We start from the raw sequence: 27,656 nt of genomic DNA on the forward strand, positions 1-27,656 counted from the left end.
TAAATGTGTATTACAGAAGAATGAAGATTTTGTTCAATCAGCAAACATTTGTTAAGGATTTATAATTATGTGCCAAGCACTCTGCTAATCTCTGGGGTTACCCCACCAAAAGTCAAAACAACAAAATAAAAATAAACAGTGCCTTCTACCCAGTATAATACCATTCTACATTTTTTTTTAAATTTTTGAATTGTAAGGTTCTCTTATTTATCCACACTTACAATGAAAAAAACCAGATGTAAAGTTATACAAAAAATTTCCATAAAAGTCACGCTGTGAAAGAAAAAAATAGATCTCCCTTAATTAAAATAAAAACCTTCAAGAAAATTTAAGTTAAAGAGAGAGAGATAAAGAGAGAATGTTTCAATCTGTATTCAGGCATAATTAGTTCCTTCTCTGGGTAAGGATAATATTTTTCATCAAAAGTCCAGAGTAGTCATGGGTGATTGTACTACTGAGAATAGTAAAGTCATTTACATTTGGTCAGAGAATACTGATTTTAAATTTCATAAAAAAATTTTTGATTAATTCTAAAACAACAACAATTCCAAGTCAGACTTTTCCTTACTTGCTCAATTTGTAGAAAATTCATACTATTTGTTCCACCTCTTAAGTTTTTGAGCCTTTTAGGAATAACATATATAGCACTTTCTCATTGCTTTGTCCTAGAAAAAAGTTCCCAGAGCAGCTAAGTGGTACAGTGGATAGAGTACCAACCCTGAAGTCAGGAGGACCTGAGTTCAAATGTGGTCTCAGACACTTAATACTTCCTAGCTATGTGACCCTGGGCAAATTACTTAACTTCAATTGCCTTAGCAAAACAACAACAACAAAAAAAAAACAAAGGAAAAAATCCATGAAGCAAAAATAATATTAAATATATGTATAATCTCTCTTGTTGGTCAACCATCTGTTCCAGGGTATGTGTCCTCATGCCACAGTATAATATTAAGTTGAGTAGTGCAATCTACGTATCACTTCAAATGGGGCAAAATGGTGGTTCTCTCTCTCTCTCTTCTATATTATGAATCAGGACATGTTTGTGGTTAACTTCTTTTTTTCAAGAAAAAAAAGTCTCATTTAATATTTATATGCTTTCTGTTTTTTTCCTTCAATGCATGGATTGATGCATTTACTGTTTTTAAGTGTACACATTTGTTCTATTTTCTATTTCTATTTATGAAATGCTTGAGCATTATCTTCAGATGGACATTGTTAAAGTTGCAGTAATCCCAAGGATTTTGAAATCTGTTTTGTGCAGAATGTTGATGCATATATATGCATGTTTGAACTCATTCTGTTTTCAACATTAACAGAAATAAAGTCAGATATCTGTTCCTATTATTGAAATCTACAGTGATTATTGTCATTTTGTCATTAAAGTTCTGCATGCCTTGGATGCCTGTTTCTTTCTTTAGGGCATTTACCCTCTATTATTTATTAGTATGTTTATTACCTGGATCCATTTTAAAAAAGTAGAAATCCAAATATTCAAGTCCTGCTGGCTTTTCATGACAATCTGTACCTATCTGCATCCAGAGAAGTTGGATTTCATATTTTAATCACTATAACGATGGACTATTATATCTGATTTTATTAGGAATATTCATGAAGAATTTAGTCACAAAGCATTTGAGCAGACCATGTTAATTAAGTACAGATATTAAATAATAACCAAGAAGCAACTCAGATACAGTGACTGTATAGAACAAATTGTCCCCTATACATAGGAGACACAATAAAATCAGCTTTACATTTTGTCTGGTTCTGATGAATTAGCTATTTACATATTTTTTGGGTGTGTGTGTCTTTGGACCTACTATAACCCTGAATTAGTTGGTACCTAATTATAAAGTTCTCATGGATAAGGAAAACTTATTTCTAGAATTTGTTGAAACATATTAGAGCCTATCTGTGATATTATACTAACATTACATCATGACTAGAATGTTTAGAATATTGTGTGTGGAAAAAACCAGCTGACTTAAAGCATATATTCTTTATTTTAAAGTTAAATTTTATTTTTTCAATGAAAAACATTTATTTTCTCTTTAACACCCTCCTTCACTAAAAAGAAAAAGAAAATCCTTATAATAAATATGCATGGGCAAGCAAAATAAATTCCCACATTGGCTACATTAAATAATGTGTTTCATTCTGCATCTTTAGTCCATCTCTTCTCTGTCAGAACATGGGTAGCAATTTTCATCATCATTGGAATCATCATTGGTCATTGTGTTGGTTGGCATTCTTAAGTCTTTTCTACCCAGTTTTTCCTGGTTCCTTTAACTTCACTTTACATCAATTCATATAGGCTTTCTTGGAAAGCAGGTTTCTTGGAAACCATTCATTTCAATAATAATCCATTGTATCCAGACTTTCCCCAAGTGATTGGCTCCCTTTTAATTTCTAGTACTTTGCTATCACAAAAAAGTTTCCATAAATATTTTTGTACAAATAGATCCTTTTGACCCACATGTGCTAAAATGTTTGTGGCAGCCCTTTTTGTAGTGGCAAGAAACTGGAAACTGAATGGATGCCCATCAATTGGAAAATGGCTGAATAAGTGATGGTATATTCAGAAAGGCCTGGAGAGACTTACATGAAATGATGTTAAATGAAATGAGCAAAACCAAGTAGAATATAGCAACAACAAGATTATATGATGATCAATTCTGATGGATGTGGTTCTTTTCAATAATAAGGTGATTCAGGTCAATTCTAATAGAATTATGACAGAGTGAGCCATCTGCATCCAGAAAGAGGACTGTGGGGAAAAAATGTGGATCACAACATGGTATTTTTACCCTTTTTTATTGTTTCCTTTTTTTTTTTTCTTTCTCATTTTTTCTTTTTTTTCATCTGATTTTTCTTGTGCAGCACAATAAAGGTGGAAATATGTATAGAAGAATTGCACATGTTTAACATGTATTGGATTACTTGCTGTCTAGGGGGGAGGGTGGAGAGGAAGGGAAGTAGAAAAAAATTTGGAACACAAGGCTTTGCAAAGGTGAATGTTGAAAACTATCTTTGCATATATTTAAATAAAAAGCTATTATTAAAAAAACAAATAGGTCTTTTTTCCTCTTTCTGCAATCTTCTTCAATTTAAAACACAAAATAGATGCAAATTTGTTCTGAATTGAAATATTGCTTTAATTTGTAAGAAACTTGAAAAGAATTTGTCTACTATCTGGAAACCAATTGCCCTCAAAAAGCACCAGAATGAAAATATATGTTTTGGTCTGGCCAAGTGGTTACAAAACGGGTGCATTAATAAATACTCAAAAATTTTATGCCCGTCAATGGTTGTTACACACAAATATATATGTATATATGACCATGTATGTGATTTTTAAATGTTTTGATTTCTTTTTTAATTTTTTTTTATTAAAACATTTTATTTACAAAACATATGCATGGGTAATTTTCCAACACTGCCCCTTGCAAAACCTTGTGTTCTAAAATTTTCCCTCTTTCCCTCCCCTAGATAGTAGATAATGGTAGGTAATCCAATACATGTTAAATATGTTAAAATATATGTTAAATCATATATATTTTTTCATATTATATATACATATTTATATAGTTAACTTGCTGCACAAAAAAATGGATCAAGAAGGAAAAAAAAGAAAGAAAAGAAAATGCAAGCAAACAATAACAGAAAGAGTGAAAATGCTATGTTGGTTATTTTTCACATTCAGTTCTCTCAGTCCTTTCTCTGGGTCATACATGTGATATTGACAGTATATTTGTGGAATAGCTGGTTGGAGCTGATGGAGGTTTAGATAAGTGCCCCTCAAACAATATATATATATATATATATATATATATATATATATATATATAGCACTAATATGGGAAAGACCTATGTTAGTGTGGGAATAGAATATTATCTACAGACAGAGTGGGATAGAAGATTATCTACAGACTATTTCAGCAAAATGTGACTTATATGTAATTATAGGATTGCCTACTGATTTATTTTTATTCTTATAAGGGAACTAACATTCAAGAGAATTTTCAAGCTCTTTCTATCTACTGCTTTTTCTGTTATCTGAAAACCTACTTAGAACTCTCCTATTCTCAAATAATTCTCACTTGATCTTACCTTCACTACTAGCATAACCAGCAGCACTATACTATTTGTATGGTTTTGTTATTTTCCCATATCTTTCTTGCATTTCTTGTAGTTGAGAAAAGAAATTAAACTTCATGGTTTGTAAGAAAAGATTAAAAAAAAAACCCTAAATCTAACTTCTTACTATATGACATATGCTATAAATATGTTGTTGATATTAACATTTGTTTGCTTGTAAGTCACAAGAACATGACTCAAGACCTTTTTGCCCCACTTGATATTCGAGACTAATTTTTCTTGAACTCTCCGTTAAACTCCTTGAAAAAAATATTTTTTAGTTGGTCCTTCCACCCACTTTATCTCTTCTTACTTTCTTCTAAAAACCTCTGCTATTTGGTTTCTGATGTGACTGAAAAACCCTTTCCAAAGTTATCATTGTTCTCTTAAGTATCAGATATTATTGTCTTTTCTCAGTGCTCATCCTTCTCAACACTGTTCACTACCCCTTTCCTTTCTGGGTTTTAACTCTCTCCTAGTTAACTTTCCAACTTTCTTACCACTTTCTCTCAGTCTTCTTTTCTGGTTTATCATTCATTTCTTGTCCTCAATTGTGGATATTCCTCAAGGTTCTGTCTTGAGCTCTCTCCTCTTGTTCTCTCTTTCTGTATCCTCAGTGACTTCATTAGCTCTCAAGGATTTAATTGTCATCTATCTTTGCAAATGATTTATTGACCTGAATGAATATCTAGCCCCACTATCTCCACTGAGCTTTGCTTTATCACCAATACCTTATTGAACATTTCAAACTGGATTTGAGAATCAAATTCAGCAGGTCCAAAGCAGAACTTATTATCTCCCCTTTTGCCCACCCAGATAGGCTACCATCTTCCAAACTTGCCCATTACTGTCCAAAATATTAACATCCCCTCAGTCATACAAGTTCACAACCTTAATGCCTTCTTCAAATCCCTTTCTTACTCACCCCATATATTCAATCTTGTTTTTACGTTTGTAAGATCTCTTGAATGTTTTTTATTTTCTCCATTCACATAGTGACCACTGTAGTAACTTTATTGACCTTTTACCTCTTACCTGGACAATTGTAATAAGTTAATTTTTTTTACATTTTTATTTAAAAGAAGAATTTCATCAATTTGTGAATGCTTTCCCTCTAACATCTTTTTGTAAATTAGAAATTTAACAGAGTATGGGGCTAAGTGCTTCAGTACAAATTGTGGTATAGATGTGGTTAGTGAGGGAATTAAAATGCTTAGTAGAGACCAAGACAATTTTTTTGAGAAGTAAATACAGGTGAACATGGAAGTTCAGAGGGCTAAATTCATATATTTCTGGTATGTACACACATACAGAGGCCATAGGATTATCTTCTCATTAGATGTAGATGCCCCTGGATATCTGAGCAGACACTTTCCTCTCGGTTATTTTTATTTTTCTAATTACTTCAAAAAAAAAAACTTTAAACATTCATTTTTGTAAGATCCTGCATTCCAAAGTTTTTCTCCTCTTTTCCTTATTTCCTCTCTCCAAGACAGCAAAAATCTTATGTGGGCTATACATGTATAATTATGTAAAACATTTCCATATTAGTCATTTTGTGCAAGAAACTTCAAAAAGAAAGAAAGGGAAAAAAAAGGAAGGAAAGAAAGAAGGAAGAAAAGAGAAAAAGAAGGAAGAAAGGAAGGAGGTAAAAAATAGTATACTTTAATTTGTATTCAGATAACATCAGTTCTTTTAATTGGTCTCTCCCTCCAGTTTCTTCTCTCTGTAATCTATCTTCCATATAATTGCTAGTCATTTTCCTAAAAGGTATGGCCTTTTTTGTCACCTCTTTTCACATAGTAAACTCCAGTGGCTCCCTTTTACCTCCAGAATTAAATAAAAAGTCCATTGACTTTTAAAACTGTTTACAAGCTGGTCTGTACTCTCTGGTATTAGTATATTTTACTCTCTTCTACTCACAGTCCAGTTGTACAGTTATCCCTTCTACATCACAACTTTCCCTTTTACAGCTTCAATATATTACAGCTTCAATATATTATAGGTTAACAGAAGAAATTAGATAGGAATTCTTGAGGAGTATTGTAGAAGCCATAGATGAGCCTCAAAGGCCAGCAGATTACAGAGAAAAAATTTAGAAATTCAGAAATGCATAAAATGTATGTATGATATTATATTTTATAAGGTAGTGAAAATGCTCCATAAGAGAACAGAAATTAGTGGAGGAGAAAGGAATTTGTGACCAAAGAATAACTAGAGATCATTATTAATCATAAAATAGATAATTTTGATTATATTAAGTTAAAAAGTTTTTGTACAAACAAAACTTAATACAGACAAGATAAGAAGGGATGCAATAAACTAGGAAAATATTTTTACATTCATCATTTCCAAAATATTAGAGAATTGAGTCAATTTTTTAATTGACTCAAATTTATAAGAAATCAAGCCATTCTCCAATTGGTAAATGGCCAAAGGATATAAACAGACAATTTTCAGACAAAGAAATTGAAATTATTTCTAGTCATATGAAAAGGTGTTCCAAATCACTATTGATCAGAGAAATGCAAATTAAGACAACTCTGAGATACTACTACACACTTCTCAGATTGGCTAAGATGACAGGAAAAGATAATGACGAATGTTGGAGGGGATGTGGAAAACTGGGAAACTGATTGTTGATGGAACTGTGAACAAATCCAACCATTCTGGAGAGCAATTTGGAATTATGATCAAAAAGTTATCAAACTATGCATACCCTTTGTTCTAGCATTGTTACTATTAGGCTTATACCCTAGAGAGATCTTAAAGGAGGGAAAGGGATCCATATGTGCAAAAATGTTTGTGACAGTTCTTTTCGTAGTGGCTAGAAACTGAAAACTGAATAGATGCCCATCAATTGGAGAATGGCTGAATAAATTATAGTATATGAATATTATGGAATATTATTGTTCGATGAGAAATGACCAACAGGATGATTTCAGAGAGGCCTGAAGAGACTTACATGAACTGATGCTAAGAGAAATGAGTATTATATACAGCAACAACAAGACTATATGATGATCAATTCTGATGGACGTGGCTCTCTTCAACAATGAGTAGATTCAAACCAGTTCTAATTGTCTAGTAATGAAGAGAGACATTTACACCCAGAGAGAGGACTATGGGAACTGAGTGTGGACCAAACAAGGCATTTTTACTCTTTCTGTTATTGTTTGCTTGCATTTTTGTTTTCCTCAGGTTTTTTTCTTTCTTTCTAGATCCATTTTTTCTTGTGCATCAAGATAACTGTATAAATATATATACATATATTGGATTTAACATATATTTTAATATGTATTGGAATACCTGCCATCTAGGGGAGAGGGTGGGGGGAAGGAGGGGAAAATTTAGAACATTAGATTTTGCAAGGGTCAATGTTGGAAAAATTATGCATGCATATGTTTTGTAAATAAAAAGAGATTTAAAAAATTTAAAAAAACTTATCCACAAAAAATAAATGGGAACAAATTCTCATACAAAAAAAGAAAACAAATTGGACTTTTATTCTGGTATGAAGGGAAAGCCAAAAAATTTTTACTTGAATTTTTTAGGTCGTGGGGGTGCCATACTCCTAACCACTCCGTCCCATCTCCATAGCATTTGTACTTTTTCTCTCCCAGGCTTCTCTCCTCGCCTTTACCTAGCTATCTTCATGACAATCATGTCGTGAAATACCACGTTATAAAGGAGCCTTTTTCCAGTTTCCCTGGTTGCTAATGCCTTCTCCTCTAATTTTACTTTTCATCTACTTTGTATGTTTCTTCAGGATATCTAATTATATATTTTATCCCTCATTAAAACTTAAGCTCCTTGAATACAGGGGTGTTTTTGCCTTTATTTATATCTCTACAACACAGCACAGAGTCTGGTGAATAGTAAATGTTTACTATTTAATATACTTTTTGATTGATTGATTAGTCAAGTATTCACCATTCTGGTTTATGAAGAGCATGTTGTATTATAAGAAAACTCTTCACAAATGTTTTCTTCTTTTTGATGTTTTTCAATGCAAATGAAGTTGCCTCATGGATGAGATTTCAGTTTAATGCCAAGAAGTATGCATTTTTACAAACTGATAGTCAAGAAAAGAGAGTAATTCTCTCATAATTTAGTCAAATAAGATAAAATTGCCTCTTGTCATGACAGAGGAAAACACCTATATCTACTTCGGAATTGTTATGGGAAACTGTACTCTTGAATTAGTAATTATGCTATAGCTAAAATGACACAGAATGACAGTTGATTAAATAGTTAGGACTAGCAACCTGACAAAATTTTTTTTATTCTTCTGAGCATCACATTTCATTTAAAGAATAGCAAATTTTCCAAGAGCACTTTTGTCACCCTAGATAGTCCTGTTAGAAAACAGGTAAGACATGATTAACTCTTCCCCAAGAGAGCTATAGTAGAATCCTCATGCCTAAATTGTAAGAGTGTTAGGTTAATTTGTCTTCCATTGACTAAAGATTCCATCATCATCTGGAGTGAGATTATTAGTATTTGTGAATTAGGGTGAATTCTCCCATTCCTTTCTTTGGAAAACAGGCAAAAACAGAGGGAAGCATGATCCTAGGCAACTGAGCTTTTGAATAACTTAATGACTAAATGAAGTGTGATTTTTTTTTTTGCATTACATTTGATCTAATATTGGACATATCTTCACGTGGTTGCTGCCTTTTATAAACAAAAATTAAAACTGAATTGCAAACAAGCAATGAGAATACTGCATTATGGTTCAGTAGATGCCCATTGGCAACTGAAGGAGTGCAATACCCATTAAATCTAATGACATATTAATGCTACAGGCAAAAACTGATTCATAATAAACCCAATCAAGCAAAATTATAGGCAGTACCACCTTGGCTTCTATTTATTTATTTTTTTAATTATAGCTTTTTATTTACAAGATATATGCATGGGTTATTTTTCAGCATTGACCCTTACAAAACCTTTTGTTCCAATTTTCCCCTTCCTTTCCCCCACCCCTTCCCCTAAATGGCAGGTAGACCAATACATGTTAAATATGTTAAAGTATATGTTAAATACAATATAGCATACCTATCCATACAGTTATTTTGCTACACAAGAAGAATTGAACTTTGAAATAATGTACAATTAACCTGTGAAGGATATCAAAAATACAAGCGGACCAAAAGAAAGAGATTAGCAATGTTATGTTGTGGTTCACACTCATTTCCCCATTTCTTCCACTGGGTGTAGCTGGTTCTATTCATTATGGAACAAATGGAACTGATTTGGTTCATCTCATTGTTGAAGAGAGGCGGGTACATCAGAATTGATCATCATATAGTATTGTTGTTGAAGTATATAATGATCCCCTGCTCATTTCACTTAGCATCAGTTCATGTAAGTCTCTCCAGGCCTTTCTGAAATCATCCTGCTGGTCATTTCTTACCGAACAATAATATTCTATAATATTCATATACCACAATTTATTCAGCCATTCTCCAATTGATGGGCATCCACTAAGTTTCCAGTTTCTAGTCACTACAAACAGGGCTGCCACAAACATTTTTGCCCATATAGATCCCTTTTCCTCCTTTAAGATCTCTTTGGGATATAAGCCCAATAGTAACACTGGTCGATCAAAGGGCATGCACAGTTTGATAACTTTTTGAGCATAATTCCAAATTGCTCTCCAGAATGATTAGATTTGTTCACAATTCCACCAACAATGTATCAGTTTCCCAGTTTTTCCACATCCCCTCCAACATTCGTCACCATCTTTTCTTGTCATCTTAGCCAATCTGAGAGGTGTTGTAGTATCTCAAAGTTGTCTTTATTTGCATTTCTCTGATCAATAGTGATTTGGAACACCTTTTCATATAACTAGAAATAATTTCAATTTTTTCATCTGAAAATTGTCTGTTTATATCCTTTGGCCATTTACCAATTGGAGAATGGCTTAATTTCTTATAAATTTGAGTCAATTAAAAAAAAATTGATTCAATTCTCTATATATTTTGGAAATGAGGTCTTTATCAGAATCTTTGAATGTAAAAATGTTTTCCCAGTTCATTGCTTCCCTTCTAATCTTTGTATTAGTTTTGTTTGTACAAAAACTTTTCAATTGGATATAATTAAAATTTTCTATTTTGTGATCAGTGATGATCTCTAGTTCTTCTTTGGTCACAAATTCCTTCCTCCTCCACAGATCTGAGAGGTAAACTATCCTATGTTCTTCTAATTTATTAGTAATCTCATTTTTTATGCCTAGATCACGAACCCATTTTGATCTTATGTTGGTGTATGGTGTTAAGTGTGTGGGTCAATGCCTAGTTTCTGCCATAGTAATTTCAAATTTTCCCAGCAGTTTTTTCCAAACAGTGAATTCTTATCCCCAAAGCTGGAGTCTTTGGGTTTGTCAAACACTAGATTATTAAAGTTGACTATTTTGTCCTGTGAACCTAAACTATTCCACTGATCAACTAGTCTATTTCTTAGCTAATACCAGATAGTTTTGGTGACTGCTGCTTTATAATATAGTTTTAGATCTGGTACAGCGAGGCCACCTTCATTTGATTTTTTTTTTTTCATTAGTTCCCTTGAAAGTCTTCACCTTTTATTCTTCCATATGAACTTTGTTATTATTTTTTCTAGGTCAGTAAGATTTTTTTTGGCAGTCTGATTCGTATAGCACTAAATAAATAGATTAGTTTAGGTAGTATTGTCATCTTTATTATATTTACTTGACCTATCTTGGCTTCTATTTCTTCTAATGTGATTTTTTTTTTTTTTTGCTAAATGATTACATGCCATTTAGCAAGATTATTTCATGTTTTTAAAAGTGGTGTATGATTCTTTGGTTCTGTGATATATTCCTATAGGTGGGGATAGCCTATACTGTGCCAATGTCATCACTGTTTATATAATATCATATGACCTAGAGATATAATTTGTTATTGGACTGGTTAATGAAGACCATCAGAATGCCTGATATCACTGAGATCCATGCCAATCACATAGTTTCTTGATTTAGAAAAAATGGTTTGGTTGGACTTGATGATTTTAAACCAAGACTTTGCCAACCATAATCATAGATACTAGTTTCCTTTGAAAACTTTCGGGAATACCATAGTTGGCAAAAAGTCTAAATATCAATCAGTGGTCAAACATTTGGCTCAAAAATGTTTCAAAGTATATTATGATGCATTGTTTGAAGATGTTGGTAAATCCTGATTTATTTTAGTAATGAACCCAAGATGTCCATTATGAAATTGGTGTTGTGGTACTGTTAATTACTATCCAAAGAGAGGGTTCATGATGCCATTTGATGGAGGCATTTATGTTGAACATATTACTAGAATAAGGCAATTTGATGATTTAATAAGAATAGATACAAAATACAAGCAATCAAGGGTGTAACTATATTTATTAAAGAGCTTTTAGTGAATTTTCTATCATTTATTATTATATTTATAAATTTTTATTTTAAAATTTTATATAAATATTTTAAATAGCAAGACATGCTTGTATTAATTTTTTTCAAATTAGTGATTACTGCCTTAGATTTTACTTGAAGACATAGTATGTTCAAATTACATTTGCTTATATGCATATACTTTAATCATTATGTATTTTGTACAATGTATTGGTTTAAATACTCACTAAATAGTCATTATGTCTGTCCTCATTATTGGAATAGTTGATGATACTTTGTCTGTTCAAAGACAAAAAATTAACTAGCATTTTGGAATAAGTCTTCCACTGATGCTTTCCTTATGGTCTGGAGGCATCCCTATATTCTCAAAATCTATAACAAGAGAAGTGAAAGAATTTGTAATTTTTCTGAAACTGGAAAGGTTACAGATAAAAGTCTAATGGACTGCTAATCACAGAATCACATCATTTGATGGTTGGAAAAGACCTCATGGCCATCAAGTTCAATCCTTGTGTGAAAAGAATCCATACATAATATACCTGATAAATGGTCAGCCTCTGCTTGAAGATCTTTTCTAAGGAAGGGGGATCATGGGAGTGGAGGAAGGAACTATTTCAGCTTTGGCCAGCTTAAATTGTTAGGAAATTAAAAAAAAAAAGATTATTTTTCATTGATAAGCCTAAATTGGCTTCTTTGCAATTTCCATTCATTGACCCTAATTCAAAAACAAAAGGGAAAAAAAGTAAGTAGCAGGACCCTCTGGGGTCAAAGAGAACAAATCTAACCTCCCCGCTGTGGGATAATCTTTCAGATATTTAAAGACTGCTGTCATGACCCCTCAAGTTATTTTCTTTTCAAGGTTTAACTTGTCCATTTTCTTGAACTTATGCTTCTATGACCTGAAATCAAGGCCATTTGCTATCCTAGTTATCCTTCTCTGGATATTCTACACCTTATTAAACAGTGACTTCCCAGAACTGAAGATAACACTTGAAATGTGGTTTGAATAGTCTAGAGTACAATTGGCACCCCCTCCTCCATATTCATAGAAGCTATCTTAATACAGCCTGTGGTACATTAATTTTTTTAGGCTATCACATCCCACTACTGACTCATTAATCTTGTAGTCCACAAATTCCCTCAGATCTTTTCCAGAACAACTATGTCTCTTTCATTTTGTACATATGAAGTTGATTATTTTTGTAGGCAGTTGTACTAAATTTTAGCTTATTAAATTCAACTTAATGCTCTAGCATGTTAAAATCCTTTTGCTCCTGACTTTATCATCCAGTGTGTCAGGGATACCTCCCAGATTTTTCATCTACAAATTTGATGAGTATTCAGTTTATATTTTAGTATGAATTTTATATTTTAAGTATTTATTTAAATTTGTCTCTACAGTTTACTTTTGAATTTCATCTATTGCTTGGAGGTAAAACAATCCTATCTTCATTTTAATCTGCATGAAATATGTTGGTCTTAATGGCGTAGGTATGTACTGCTCCCTTCTAAGGTGGAGAAGATAGTTTTAAATTGAGATGTTCCAAATGTTTTAACAACAGAAAGTAGCCTTCTAAGTCTAGTCAGATGGCTATTGCTGCTTTCCTTTACAAAACATTCCTGTATCTATAGTTGAGTAAGAGCAATAGTGGTGTGTAGAGTCATAACTAGGGAAGGGTTAAACTGGGACTTTGTCCCTTTATGCCAATAGAAACATTTTCTTCCTCCCTTTGGGTGACCTCTTATCCAACCATACTGAACTGGAAACTCTCCAGCAGCAGCTGCTCCCTCTGCACCATGGAAATCTCATGTCCTAGGACATGCTTCTTCCTGGCAACTATGTGCCAGGTATGGCTTCCTTGCCACAGGCAGAAAAAAAATTCCCAGTTGCTGCTCTGGTGGTATGTATAAGTGTTATGATCGTTCCTTTCTAAATAGCTTGAAGGCAATGAGGTATTAATAAAGCATAGTAGGAGCCTCTTCACTCCCGCATTCCAATTCTTTGACTTAACCTGGTGTGGAATGAATACCAGGTCAGTCTAATTAAGCCATTAGCCCAAGGAAGATTTGGAATGGATTCGCTGTGCTAGATCTGGCAGAATTCTCAGGCTTTTCCAGAACCTGTTTCCTAGTTCAATTGCTGCTGTGGAATCCTGGGACATCGCCACTGATCGGAGGTGTTGCTGTACTTCTATTCCATTGTTTTCCTGCCACTCTTGATCTTGTCCTATTTCCTAGCCCCTTGGATGTGAAAATTCTTACCATAAGGTCCTCAAAGATGCTTCCTCTGGGATTTAGGCTATTTTCTGCTGATCTTTTCAAGTTTTATTTTCTCCTTCCAGGGGTTTCTATGGCTTTTTCTATGGCTCCTTTCACTTTTAGTTAGTCCTATTTTTCCTCCTTGCTGTGCCTGATGCATATTCCCTAGTCAATAAAACATCCCTTAGACTGAACCAAAGCTGAACTTCTTCACTTAGTGCTATAAATCAAAGCTTCTTAAATTATGTTCTCCCTCCCATCTGAGATCATGAAATTAAATGGGTTTTGCAAAATTATGTTTAATTATCAATAAATATTTGATTTGTATATCGATTTTATAGATCTACATAACTGGGGCTGCAGAAAAGTTTCCTAGGTGAAAAGGGTCATGAATGGAAAAAGTTTAAGAAGCCCTTAGACTGAGCATATGATGTGTCTATTTGATACTAAGTGCTATCCTCTACCCCCTTTCCCCCCCAATCTCGTCTGTACCACATCAGCATCTTTCAACAGCCAGCAACATGTCTGTCTCCTTCCAGAAAAAACAAATTACCAAATTTTCTAACCTTGTACCATAAACATCATTTATCTAGTCCAATTCTACTTCATGGTGCAGATGAGGAGACTGAAACATAGAGGATTTGACTTGCCTATAGTCACACAGGGAATTAAATTAGATTCTGTTTTAGACTTCTCACCCCTGTCTTAGTTCCCACACTAAGTTCCTGTTTCCTGCCTGAGGAAAACCTAAAGTGCTCTCAACCTGTTTATAATACAGAGATATATTGAGCACAGTGACACTGATCATTCCTTCCTTGGCTTAGCTTACCAGCTGTGTTCACTTCCCTTATTGTTTTTGATGACTCCCCTCTTAGGTATCCCATCTTTTCCCCTACCTAAAACACCCAAGATTATTTAAGATATTAATTTTTTTTTTTTTGGGGGTAGGGTAATTGGAGTTAAGTGACTTGCCAGAGTCACACATTTTGTTGAATGTCAACCACTGTACCACCTAGATATCTCCTCCAGGTAATTTTTTAAAAAATCATTTTATTTTTAATTAATTTAATAAAACAAGAATTTCCATAACATAATATAACAAATGATTGCACATGAAACTGCAAAAATTTTTTGTATAACTTGTAATTCCTTTTAAATATATTATAAAATCATCATGTGAATTTGTTTTTTCTTTTTCTTTTTTCCCCTTTTTTTCTTCCTTTCCCTCCCTTTTAGAATTGTATCACTACAGGTTTACAATGAAAAGTTCTGTATCTACAGTAACATTAAAGCCAATTTTAACCTACAATAGTAATTCAAATCCTTGTTTTATCACTTTTTACCTTTGTTACCTTGTTTGAAGTCATAACTTCTCTGGGTATCAATTTACTCATATTTAAAATAAGGGAGTAGAATTAGATAACCTCTGAAATCCTTTCCAGTTTCAAATCTATGATCCTGTGTAGTTAGTTATCCTATGATATAGATCTTTTTTTTTCCCCCCAAGTAGTTATCTCCTTTCATGGTATGCTCTGGGACTGATAAGATCATAGGCATTAAAGCCGTAAGGAACAATAGGAGACATAATAATCTAACCTTTTATAGATGAAGAAATTGAGGGCTTTAGTGAAGGCAAATAATTTGCCCAAGATTATGCAGTTATTAAGTAGAAGAGCTGGAATTTGAACATAAGTTCTTTTACTCTAAATCTAGTGCTTCTTCCACAATACCAAAATGGGAATGTAATCAATAACAATGTTCTTTTGTTTTGCTATATTGCTCTTCTAACATTATAAGGTGAGACAGAGCCCTTCTCTATTCCAATGACATTCTCCCCTCCTTAAAGATTTTTCAAATACCAATGATGATGGCTCAGTAATCAAACTTTCTAGTTCTTTTAGTACCCTGGGATTTGACTTTTCTAGGAATGGTGATTTCATCAAAGCTAGTGAAATGTATCTTGTGATTTATCTTAGGTTTCAAATCCTTATTGGACAGTTTTGTTTCCATTTTAGCCACAGACTACCCTCCTTAGCCAAAAAAAAGTAAAAAAAAAATTTGAACACTCTTTTGGGTGACAATCATTATCTTGAATTCACTGTCCCTCCCTGATCCACCTTATGTTGGTTCTATCCCTTCTTTGATGCATTGTAGTTCTTAGCATTCCATACTAGTCCCAGCTTATGGTGAACTTTAGCATTGCTAGTAGTAGTATCCTTCTAGGAGCCCTGTTTTTATTTATTTTCCATCCAATCTAATCAAAGGCAAAAAGCATTTTTAAAAACACTTATATGTAGATACTATTTTAGGTACTTGGAGATACAAATGCAAAAAGAAAAACTATTATTGTCATTAAGCATATATTTCAATAAGCTGATATTCTTCATTCCTTGACCTTGTTTCCATCTTCTTTCTTTTTACATTTTATTTTTTAATCAGTAAAAATGTCTTCTCATAGTATCCCCAAACTATGACAAAAAGAAAAATATAATTTTTGTTACAAACATGTGGAATCAAGGAAAGCAAATTTCTACATTGGCTGAGTCTAAGAATAAAATGTTTCTTTTTGTACTTTGAACAACCTAATCTCTCTGTTAGGAAATGGGCAGCGTATTTCATCATTATTTCTCTGGAATCCTATACTGCTGTAGGCTGCTATACTGATCAGAGTTCTTAAGTTTTTCAATGTTGGTTATCTTTACATTATATAAATGTACTGTTCGTGGTACTCTGTATTAGTTTATATAAGTCTTCCCAAATTTCTCTGAAACCATCTTGATAATTTCCTATAGTACAACTGTATTCCATCAAATTTTTATAATAACTTGTTTTTCCATTCCCCAATTGATGAGTACTTCCTCAGTTTCCAATTTTTTGTCACTACAAAAGATCTATAAATATTCTTGTACATCCCAAGAATTTATTTTGCTTTGGACTAATCCCTCCCTTAATCCAAACTCCATCTATTTACTTCTTCTGCCTTCTTTCCTTTTCCTCTGATTTCCCTGTTGAGTGACATTTGTGTGAGTCCATTCCCTTCTCCAATTGTGTGTATTCTTTCTTCCTTTTACCAGTTCAAGTACCAGCTCCTTCCCTCACCCTTTCTTCCTTACTTGTATAGACTTCTACTTGCGCACTCTAACATTGTGAAATAATTTTCTTGAACCTTTCTTTCCCTTTCCCCCTCCAGTGTAGTCTTCTTTCCCTACTTTTCAAATCTTTTAAGATCCTCATTGTATAATAGAATAACTCTTAAATCTTTCATTCAATTAGACTCTCTTTATTACCTGTGATGATCATAGAGTTTAGAAAGGATACATATATTATCTCCTTAAATTAGGATGTAAGCAGTTTGTTCTTGTTAATCCTTTGTCATTGTTCATTCATATGTATCTTTTTATGTTTCTCTTGACTTGTATATTTATACTTTAAATATGATGTTTTGGTCTTTTCATCAGTAATATTCAGAAGTTCTCTATTTCTTTAAACATCCGTTTTCTCCTTGTAGGATTATACTAATTTTTTTCCTGGCCAAGTTATTTTTGGTTATAAGCCAAAGTACCTTCTAGAATATTTTCTAAATTCTTGGTATCTTATAGTGGTAGCTGCTAAATCATGTGTGATCCTGACTGTGACTCCTTAGTACTTGATATCTTTCTTTCTTGTTGTTTGTACTAATTTTTTTTTTTTTGGACCTAACAAAGGCTCTGGATTTTGGATATAGCATGGGTAGGAATTTTCATTTTGGAGTTTCTTTTAGATAGTGACCAGTGGTTTCTTTCTGTTTCACTCTGCCTTCTAGTTTTAAGAGATCTGGACAGTTATCTTTTATGTATTTTTTATATTTTAAAATATTTTTATATGGATTTTTTAGGTTCTTCATTTGGTTTGTGGCTTCCAATAATTCTTAATTTTTTCTCAGTTTGTTTTCCAGAGCAGTTGTTTTTACTATGATATACTTTATTTCTTCTACCTTTTTCCAGTTTTCTTTACTTTAAAAAATATTTCTTGTTATCTTATGGAGTCATTTTCTTCTATTCAGTCAATTCTAGTTTCCAGAAAGTTTCTTGCTTGGGCAAAGTTTTGTACCTTTTGTGTGAACCTGTTGATTTCCTTTCCAATCTTCCATGCCTCTTATTTCTTTTGCATTCCAACCCACTATCTCCTTTCAATTTTAAAAATTTAAAATTAATGTATTAACAAAATTAATTAAATTTAAAAAACTCCTTTTCCATTTCTTAAAGGAATTCTAAGTCGAGTTCGTGCCCAGATTCCATTGCTTGAAGTATTGTTTATGACATTTCAAGTTACTTCTGGGTTTGGGTCTTGAGTGTCCCTTTCATCATAACAGCTTTTTATGGTGAGATTCTTGTTTATATTTGTTCATTTTTCCAACCTACTTCCTTGCTTTAAATTTTATGATTGGTCCCTGTTCTTCACACTTCTGGACTAAAGATTGAAGCTGGTTCTGCTATTGATTTATTATTATTATTATTATTATTTTTTTGGTGTATTGAGTATTAAATTATTCCATGATCTCTGGGACAGCTCATGAAGGGACTTATAAGCTCTCAGTTCTTCAAAAACAAATCCAATTGCTGTTTACATGGTCTGAGTTCTGTAATCTCCTGACCTGAGCTTGAGTCTGAACAAGCTGCCTGAGGACTTGTCCCATTAGTAGATTACAATTTAATTCAGCTATTCAGCAAGCCATCTAGAAAGCTCTGTTGATTCAGAGTGATAGACTTATAAGTTTCCCTTTGGTCTGTGCTTTTTGCCCTGGTTATTCCTTTATAAGCTTTTATTTGGGCTGGAAGCTGGAACTGAGACTTCTCTTGGAGTCTGAACCTCACAACTGCTGCTTACTTCTAAGACTATTCTCTCTCAAAGAGAGGGTCTATTACCTGAAGCTGTTAGGATATGATAGTATCAGTTGGCACCTGTTCCTGTACCCTACAAAAATTTAGGTTCCTAAATGCTGAGTCTATAACCATCTCTTGCTCTCCCATTTTTCCTCTTTAAAAGAAATTAATTTCTATTGATATATGTTTTTAAAATATCATCTGTATTTTCTATTCCCCTCCCCCCCCCCCCCCCTTTGAGAGCAATCCCTTGTAGAATTCTATGCCATGATATGTTGCTTGTTTTTCTCAAGTCCTTAGAATATCTGATCATGAAAAGCTGGACATTATCTTACAAGTCCTTTGGATTTTTAGAAAGATGGTTTTAAAGCTGGAGTGGTCACTTTCTCTAGTCTCTCCCATCATTCCTTCTTCAAACAATTCTTTGATGAGAATTAAATCCAGAATAACAATTTCCCTGATTGATTCCTCTATCTTTGGAAAGATGAAATTTTAATTAAAGTAAGCCAAGCATTTAGTTGATCTACTTTTGGTATACAGAGAAGTTAGCAGATGTCCATATAATTTAAGTCTACTTCTCTTTATTATTATATAATGTTTTTATGCTTAAATTATAATGTTCCCCAAACTTCTCATTTATTCATTCCTTCTGTCAAGGTATTTTATAATAAACACTGATAATATACTCTCTTTCTGCATTCAGTAATCTTTGCTAAGTGCTCCAAATCATGGATTTCCCCCTTTGGAATTCCTCATATAAATGTATAGTCTTAATATAAACGCTACTCTACCAATCTTTTCATATATATTTTTTTGAGATGATTCTTGTGAAGGTCATTTTCTAGTCTAAAATCTTGTTATACAACAAGTCTTAGTGAAACCTTTAGAGTTCATTTGTATACTTGAGTCATGATTTTTAGTTCATCTTATTCTCAATACATTGTTCTGTGCATTTCTAACAAACAAACAAACATGTAAGATCATATTTTTTATTTCTGATTTCTTTCTGGACTTTTTTCTTCTATGGATTTCTGGAGATCTATATTGTTATTATTTTTCTTACATTGTAGCTGTTCTCTTTTGTAAGTAGTTGTATATATGGATCCAATTTTCTCCTACTTTGTTCTTTTTTATTTTTAAATATAATTTGTTTAGATTTGCAAAAATCCAGGCAAATACATATTATAAGAATAATTATAAGAGACTTCTATCATCTCTGTAGTTTAAGCTGTGTTCCAGGAATCTAAAACTGGCTTTCAGATATCATCATTTTAAGCAGCTGTTCACTTCTGAAATTGTTCCTTCCCTTCTAAAGTCTTTATCTTCAGTCTTCAACAGTGATGAAAATACCACTTGCGCCCTTAATGTCTTGATTTTATACTCGTCTTCATAATCCTTAAAAATGCTTTCTAGTGCCTTTCTAATAGTATCATTTGTCTTCACATAAATCATCATAAGTCAGTAGTAGTGATTAGGTTACTATATAGATGTAGTTATATCATTTACTAAACTAATGGCTTAGTAAATGTGGATACATTGTAGCAAAATAGGGATCCAGGAGAAGCCCTGCTAGTAATATGGTACGACTGAAAAAAGAAGATTCTTTTCAAATATATTTCTTTTATTCAGGTATAAAATATTTGAAATTCTAACTTTAGAGATTAATTTCTTTTGGGTTAATAATTGCCCTGTCTTGGTGGCCCTCAATTAAAATAAAATATCCCTGGGTAACATGAACTCATGTATAAATGAATTTATAATATTTTTCTTCAATAAGTGGTATTAGTTGCTAAAGAGGAAGTGTAAGAAAGCAGTATGAAAAATCAAAACTTCTTTGTGTCTCAGGCAGGACTTAAAATTTGTCTCTATCACTTTTTTATTCCCCCCCTGAGGTTTATTGTAAATTATGTAACTTGATATCACACAATAAATATCTAAGTGATATGTATAGTGAAATTTTCTGACATTGGAGGTGTGTGTATTTTTTAAAGTAGTGTTTTAAAATGTTCACCATTATACCTTCATTTGACTACCTATCTTATCTGTTACTATTACAAGATGATATTGGAAGATAGTTGAGTGGATAATTCTTTTTCTCTTAGAGCCAGTAAAAACTAGTGGGAGAAGGTTTTTTTTTTTTTTTTTTCCTTTTTGCTAGGCAATTGAGGTTAAGTGAATTGCCCAGGATCATACAGTTATTAAGTATTAAGTTTCTGAAATCACATTTGGACTCAGGTCCTTCTGACTTCAGGGTCAGTGCTCTATCTATTGAGTCATCTAGTTGCCCCAAAGGTTTATTTTCTATTTTAAAAAAGTATGCACAAATATCTGCTTAATAAAGATAGAAAAACACTGATTGCTAGGGAAAAGGCCATTGGAAAATAATTATAATTATACAACAAAATCAATCACTTTCTTGAGGAACAGGGACCTCATGGATTAGACGACGATTGACTGAAGTTTCCAAATTAGCATCTTTCCTTCTCCCTCACCTTGTGAATTGCTATAGAGAACTTTTTTATCATGCCCTTCTATAGGACATTGACATGACATTGTAGAGACACCTTGATTACTTTGAGAAACTTAGAGCTAGAAAATTGATAAGTAGGCGATAGGATACTGAAATTGGACTCAACACCTAAGTGCAAGTCCTGATGCAGATATTTTAGTTATGTTACCCTGAAAAAGGCACTTCTCTGTGCCTCGGTTTCCTTATCTGTAAAACAAAGGGATTAGACTGTGGCTTCTCAGGCCCCTTTCTGTTTGAAATCTATGATACTGTGAAATATACAAAAGTGTCTTTCTACATGGAAGGAACAACTTGGAAGCTGTTCATCTGTAAAATTGTTGATGGTATGAAATTAAGAACAATTTGTTAATTTGGTTTATTTTCCTATACAAATATTGCAAATGAAATTTGGTTGAAGTACTCAAATTTGTTCTTATTTAACTAAATGCAAACTCAGCAGGTCAAGTTTTTTGGCATTTAATAGAACCTTTCCAAATGTGAATCACTTTCTGCTCAGTACAACTTCATACTCAATTTTTACTACATTTAAAAAATCTGAAAAAGACAGTGAACTCTGAAGTTCCAAATTCTAAAATAAGTCAGTAGTGTATAGATGAATAGAAACAGGTATACTTCTATATATCACTGTGGATGAAGATTATTTTTAACATTCATTTTAAATTGTAGCAGACTTTCCTCATCAGGGCCATTCTAATAAAACTTTTAAGAAGACATTCTATATGTAATGATAACAACTTATCAATTACTCTCTCTTCCAGTGCTCTTTTCCATTTTGTTTCCCCTTGCTCCCCGTTCCCCTATTACAACTATGGGTACATACCATACAAAAGAAATACATCATAATTTAGTAGAAAAAGAATTGAATCTTGAGTCAGATCTGGAGATTAAATCTGGGCTTTGACTCTGGAATACCAGTTCTGAAGCCACAAGCCGTGGTTTCAAGTTCTGACACTCCCTTTATGATCTTAGACCTCACTTTCATCTGGAAAATTAAGGGTTTGGATTAGCTGACTTCTGAAACCCCTTCCATCTCTTGATGTATGATGCTATTAGTCACTGTACACCTCATCTGTAAAATGGGGATAAGAAAACTTACATTCCCAGACTCCCAGGATTTTTTGTGAGGAACTTTTAAAACACATCTGTTTTTTTTCCCCCTTGGTAGATGGGGGGTGGGTCATAGGGAGCTATTCCTCTTCTCATAGTCACCACATGCTTCAGACCAGGAGGAATTCGTTCCTCCAGCTATTCTAAGAGTTCATATAGGGCTCTGGTGTGCGCCTGCGCCCTCTGCTGCTGTTCTCAGTCTTTTTGTGTATATGTGTTTAGAGGGGAGGAGAGTGTTAGGTGACACTCAAGAGGTGGAGGAAGAGTTCAGCTGGAGTCACGCATAGTCTCGTTCACTGATTTACCGGCGCCAGGACTGAAGCAAGAGGCAACCTCTCTAAACAGCACCCATCTCCTTCGCCTCCACCTTTCCCTTCCCCATCCCGGTGTCCCACTTTCAGGCAGACAGATACACGAGTGAGTAGCTGTTGATTGTATTCCTTAGCAGTATTACTTTTCTCTCTTTTTGCTGTTCCTTCTCTCCCTGGGCGGCTCTATTGAATATCACACCTGCTCACTAGCATCCTCTCCCCTAGGACCTCTCCGGCTCCCCTGTCCGGTGGATGTAGTTCTCTTAAACCTGTGCTAACGATCCTTCCTGTATCATTCTTGTGGCTGACATTCATCCTACCCTGGATGGGAGTTTGCTGGGATTCCCCAGATCGGTGCTTCTGCAGCCGGTGGGATTCCCCGAGAGCGCAGCTCTTGCAGGAGCGCGGGTAGGGGAAACCCGGCTTTGTGAGCTCTAGGACCTTTACGCTGCAATCCTGTGAGAGGAAGTGAGCTGGAGTCCGGTGGAGGAGCAAAGTGGCTGCGGCGAGACGGATCTAGGAGTTTCTCCATCTCAGCCACCTCCCCAAAGGGTTATTTATTTATTTAAAATCCAGCAGCACAAAGGCAGAACGGGGACATAAGGATTAGAGTGGAGCTGAACGAAGCCCTCCCCTCCGTAATCCCCTCCCCCACTCCTCCCCCCACCCAGTATTCTCGCTTTGGCTGCATGTATGTCTGTGACCCGAGGACTAATGTGAGGCTTGAGAGCTGGTTATGAGGATTTACAGAGAGCACTTCCACTCAGTTCAGTCCTGCTGATTTCAAGCTAGTAATGTGTATGTTTGTTTTGCAGCAGTTCATCCATCTCTATATGTTGTGTGTGTGTGTGTGTTTGTGTGTGTACGCATGCACACGCCACTGGCGTACAGTCTGCGTTCACTTTGTGTAATTATGAAGCTTCTTCTGTACTTACTGTGCCAGCGCTCAGTGTATATAGTTATGTGTATGTCACAAATGTATGTTCGGAACTGTGTTAGGTAGAGAGAGTAGTTCAATCTACAACAGGCTTCCCCTACCGCTATTTCTTTGTTTCTTGACATTACCCTCTCCTTCGTCAGCATGGAGAATTCCTGCTCTTAAGATGTTCAGTTTCTAGTGGCACTGTGCCCCCAGAGACAGGCTCAGTGTGGGATGCAGCCTTGAATGCCCTTGATAATTGTAATTGAATATTTCTTTCCGTGGGATTTATTTTTAGTATTGGAAATAAAGGCGCGGGCATGCTGACCTTTTGGTATGGCTTTTGGCTTTAAATAAAAGGGCTTCTCAATTGATGAATTAAACGGACATGTATTCAGTAGTGCACACGTGGGTTTGCACAAGTATATGTACATTCTTACATACTAGTAGGTTTTTTTTTTTTTTTTTTAAAGAGAAGTGAACCGAGTCTTCTCTGTGTTAACTTTCCTTTGTTCTAATGGATATTTTCTATTTTGGGAAATGCAGTAGGAGTAGGAAAGGTTACAATTAGTTCCCCCCAAATAAAAGGAAGCTGCTTCTGAGTCATAGCTGACAGATTAATAATTATTAACATGTTAAAACAGATGTGCTGCCCATTGCCAAAGGGGTGAAGGGGCGGGGCAGGGCCAGGGACTGCTGCTCTGGTAGACAATGAGAGAGGATCTCTGCCGCCTGGCTCTTATTGTTTCCGAGTCTAAACACTGAGCCCGACAGCACTCTCTTTCCCCTTCTTCCTGCAGGTTTTTGTCCCATTTGATCCTACCCCCTCATTGGTGCAGTTGGTCCAGTAAATGCCCTGGGAAGGTGGACAAAAACTGCTGGCTCCTCTGACCTTACATTTCTCTTTCTCTCTTTATGCCTTTCAGGTTGGAAGTTTTTCCCCTCGGGGTTTTGGAAGCCAAGGCAGTGAGGACGAGCTCCCCTTCTACCGCTTCGCAGGAAAGGAAGGCGGACGAGGGATGCAAACTACCGGAGAGAGTCTTGTTCACCCTCAGCCAAGCCACGGGTCCATCCAGTACCCCAGCACTGTCCTAGCACTTTGCACCTCTGCATAACCGGCACTGGGGGCCGGAGGGATCCTGCTGGTTACGTTTTGAGAGTGAGAAAGGGAGGGGATGCACCCGGGGCAGGCAAGGCGCCCCCTGCGAGCTTCTGACAAGAGGTGGTATTCAGTCAGGGCTCATTGGAGGACAGCTGGGGGCATGCGGCCTGGAGCCTGCCGGGCTCCCTCTGAACCCGGGATGCATTTGGCTTCTGTCTGCTAGTTACTATGACCTGCCCCGCTGCGCAGGGTCCCCAGTCCCGGTCCCACAGCGCTCCCGCATGGGCCCGGCTTTGGCGCCTTGTGCAGGGTGGCTGAAGAGCTTCAGCGGGGTCCTTGTGTGGGGTCAGTCACTAACTTAATCTGAATTAGACTTGCCATGGCTGCGCCCGAGGGCGAGGGCGCGGGGGCAATGAAGCTTCAGGTGGGAGAGCAGAAGGAGGGAACAGCAGCCTTCGATGCCCTGGAAGAGGGCAAATATGAGACCCGTAGGTCCAAGAGCTTGCCAGTTCTGAACTTCCTTGGCAGGCGGGACCCTAGCCTCCGGAGGGCAGATAAAAGGCATAGCTCTTTAAGGAGGCCCAAATCGGGCTTTTACGGTTTCTCAGGGGGCACTGAGGTGAGGCGATGCATAGACCCGCTTCCGATTCAGCTGGGGACCAGCTGCTCAGCCTCTTCCCGAACTGTATTTTCCCGCAACCCTTCCATTTCTTCTGGGATGGTGGGGACTTTAGACTGCAACCACGTGGTCTCCCTCGGCAAAAGCTTGTCAGTTTCCTCCACCCAAGGCCTGTCGGTTTCCTCCACCCTGGCAACCCTGCAAGATAGAAGATGCCTCCACGTGGTTTTGACGGATTCTCGTTGCTTTTTGGTTTGCATGTGCTTCCTGACCTTTATCCAGTCATTGATGGTTTCAGGGTACCTCAGCAGTGTCATCACCACCATCGAGAGGCGCTACAGCTTGAAAAGTTCAGAGTCCGGGCTGCTGGTCAGCTGTTTTGACATTGGGAGCCTTGTTGTAGTTGTTTTCATCAGTTACTTTGGAGGCCGGGGCAGGCGGCCTCTGTGGCTCGCAGTGGGTGGACTCTTCATTGCAGTGGGGGCTGCCCTGTTTTCTTTACCTCATTTCATCTCTCCACCGTACCAGATTCAAGAAATGAACTCCTCAGTTTCCAACGAGGGTTTGTGTTTGAATAGCAACAGCAGTGCCAGAGATCTTTTGGAGTCATCTGCCTGTTGGAAGGACGCTGGTGGTAACGATCACTCGCTTTATGTAGCTTTATTCATTGGTGCACAGATTCTCATTGGTATGGGCTCCACTCCTATTTATACCTTGGGACCAACCTACTTAGATGACAATGTCAAGAAAGAAAATGCATCATTGTACCTAGGTAAGGCATTCTTGGGGTCTTTAACAACATCCATTCTCAAAACCAATGACCAAAACGAGATTCTTTTTAAGAAGCCACCTTTCCTCCTCACTACCACCATTTTTCAGACTATTTGACTTAGTGATGTTTCACATTCTGTTTGTGCTACATTGATGCTGTTTTTCAGCTAGTTATTTTGGAATGATGGCTGTCATCTAGGGTACAGTGAATAAGTTTTCAATTCATTTTTTTTTCATTCTCCAATCATAGATGACTTTTGATATGAGTGAAGATCATAATGAAGATGTTGATTTTTCTCTCCAGATTATGGTCCTTGGTTATTCTCCCCTTTTATTTTGCCCTGTTATTGTAGAAACTCAGCTCAGTCAGTTATGCTACAACACAACTGATCTAAGGGGCTGTATGGGAGTGTAGCAATGAGCTAAATTTTAGATTATTTGTTGCTTTTATTTCATCCCTCCCCATCATTGCAAGGTTAAACAAAAATTAGTTGCATTGAAAATTTATTTTATTGTAGGCATCTGTATACATATATATCTTATAATTTATTTTACTTGTTCCTCTGTGGGAAAATTCTTGAATGACATCAAGTTCATTAACTTAGATTGGATTTAAAAAGTTAACTTTATGACTACCAAATTACACTATAGTTTTGCCAAGAAGTGGCTTTTGGATGTTAATATTTAGTTGTAACTGCTAAATTCACCCTTATTCCTTTTTTTTTTTTTTTCTGAGAGCAGAGAGGAATATATGAGGTGATATTACTTAAAGAATGGTGTGAACCTTGGCAACTAGTGCAAGTGGAAGCCCGATTTCTCCTTGACAGGATAACTTTAAAGGACTGTCTACACTAGCAGTCCACTTCAGAACTGAGTCCTGTATTTGAAGATTTGGTAAGAGTAGTTGAGAAAGTGAATATGTGAGAAGTTTTTCTACTGAAGTCTTTTCTTATTTTCAGTTACCTTTATGGAGGGACCAAATCAGGATATTATTTTTAGAAGTTTTTAACACTTCAGAGTATTCATTAAACTTAATTATTTATTTATGTATATGAAGAATGCAGGATTTTGGAAGTTTCACAGGCTACTAATAACCATGCAGATGCAATCAAATCATATAATCTTTTCTTCAGATCAGAGATAATTATTGCTAGAATCTTCCATGGGTAAAGTGTGGAAGTTGTTTAATCATATCAGAGAAAAATTTCCTAGTTTTTATTTTCATTTTTGGAGATAAGATCTGGGTAATAGTAAGTAAACAGTACAGAACCATTTCACTTGTCTCAAACTGTTCTTAAAACACAGGGGAAAAACCCCACAGTTTTTCAAACATTCCCTTGGCAATAATTTAAATTACATCAGGAGAACTGGCAGCAATGAAGCTCCTTTATGACACCTGAGAAAATATATCAATATCAAAATGTTAAAGCCCTTTGAGGCAGAGAACTAACTTTTCCTCTCCCAAACAGCGGGAAAAGTAAATAACAACTTTCTAAAAGATACAGAAAGAGAAGTTTTGGCAAAATTTGTTATTTACAGTGTCCTAAACAAACTAACATGAAGTTTTAATCTCTAGGGAACAAGAAGTAGTGGAAAAAGTACTAGGCCTGAAATCAGGGTGATTTGGGCTCAAA

The 27,656-nt window shown here is 35.3% G+C and overlaps 1 protein-coding gene across 2 annotated transcripts in view; it reads left to right on the plus strand.

Moving 5' to 3' along the window:
• Positions 1 to 27,656, plus strand: part of SLCO5A1 (solute carrier organic anion transporter family member 5A1) — a 395,082-nt gene that overhangs the window by 207,747 nt on the left and 159,679 nt on the right. For both annotated transcript variants that reach the window (XM_051970066.1, XM_051970067.1), the window contains one exon: positions 24,457 to 26,023. In XM_051970066.1, the coding sequence (XP_051826026.1) occupies positions 25,012 to 26,023 (1,012 nt within the window). In that variant the 5' untranslated portion in view covers positions 24,457 to 25,011. The remainder of the gene's footprint in view (positions 1 to 24,456; positions 26,024 to 27,656) is intronic.

This window comes from Antechinus flavipes, chromosome 1, assembly GCF_016432865.1.
Source record: "Antechinus flavipes isolate AdamAnt ecotype Samford, QLD, Australia chromosome 1, AdamAnt_v2, whole genome shotgun sequence".
NCBI classification, from domain to species: domain Eukaryota; kingdom Metazoa; phylum Chordata; class Mammalia; order Dasyuromorphia; family Dasyuridae; genus Antechinus; species Antechinus flavipes.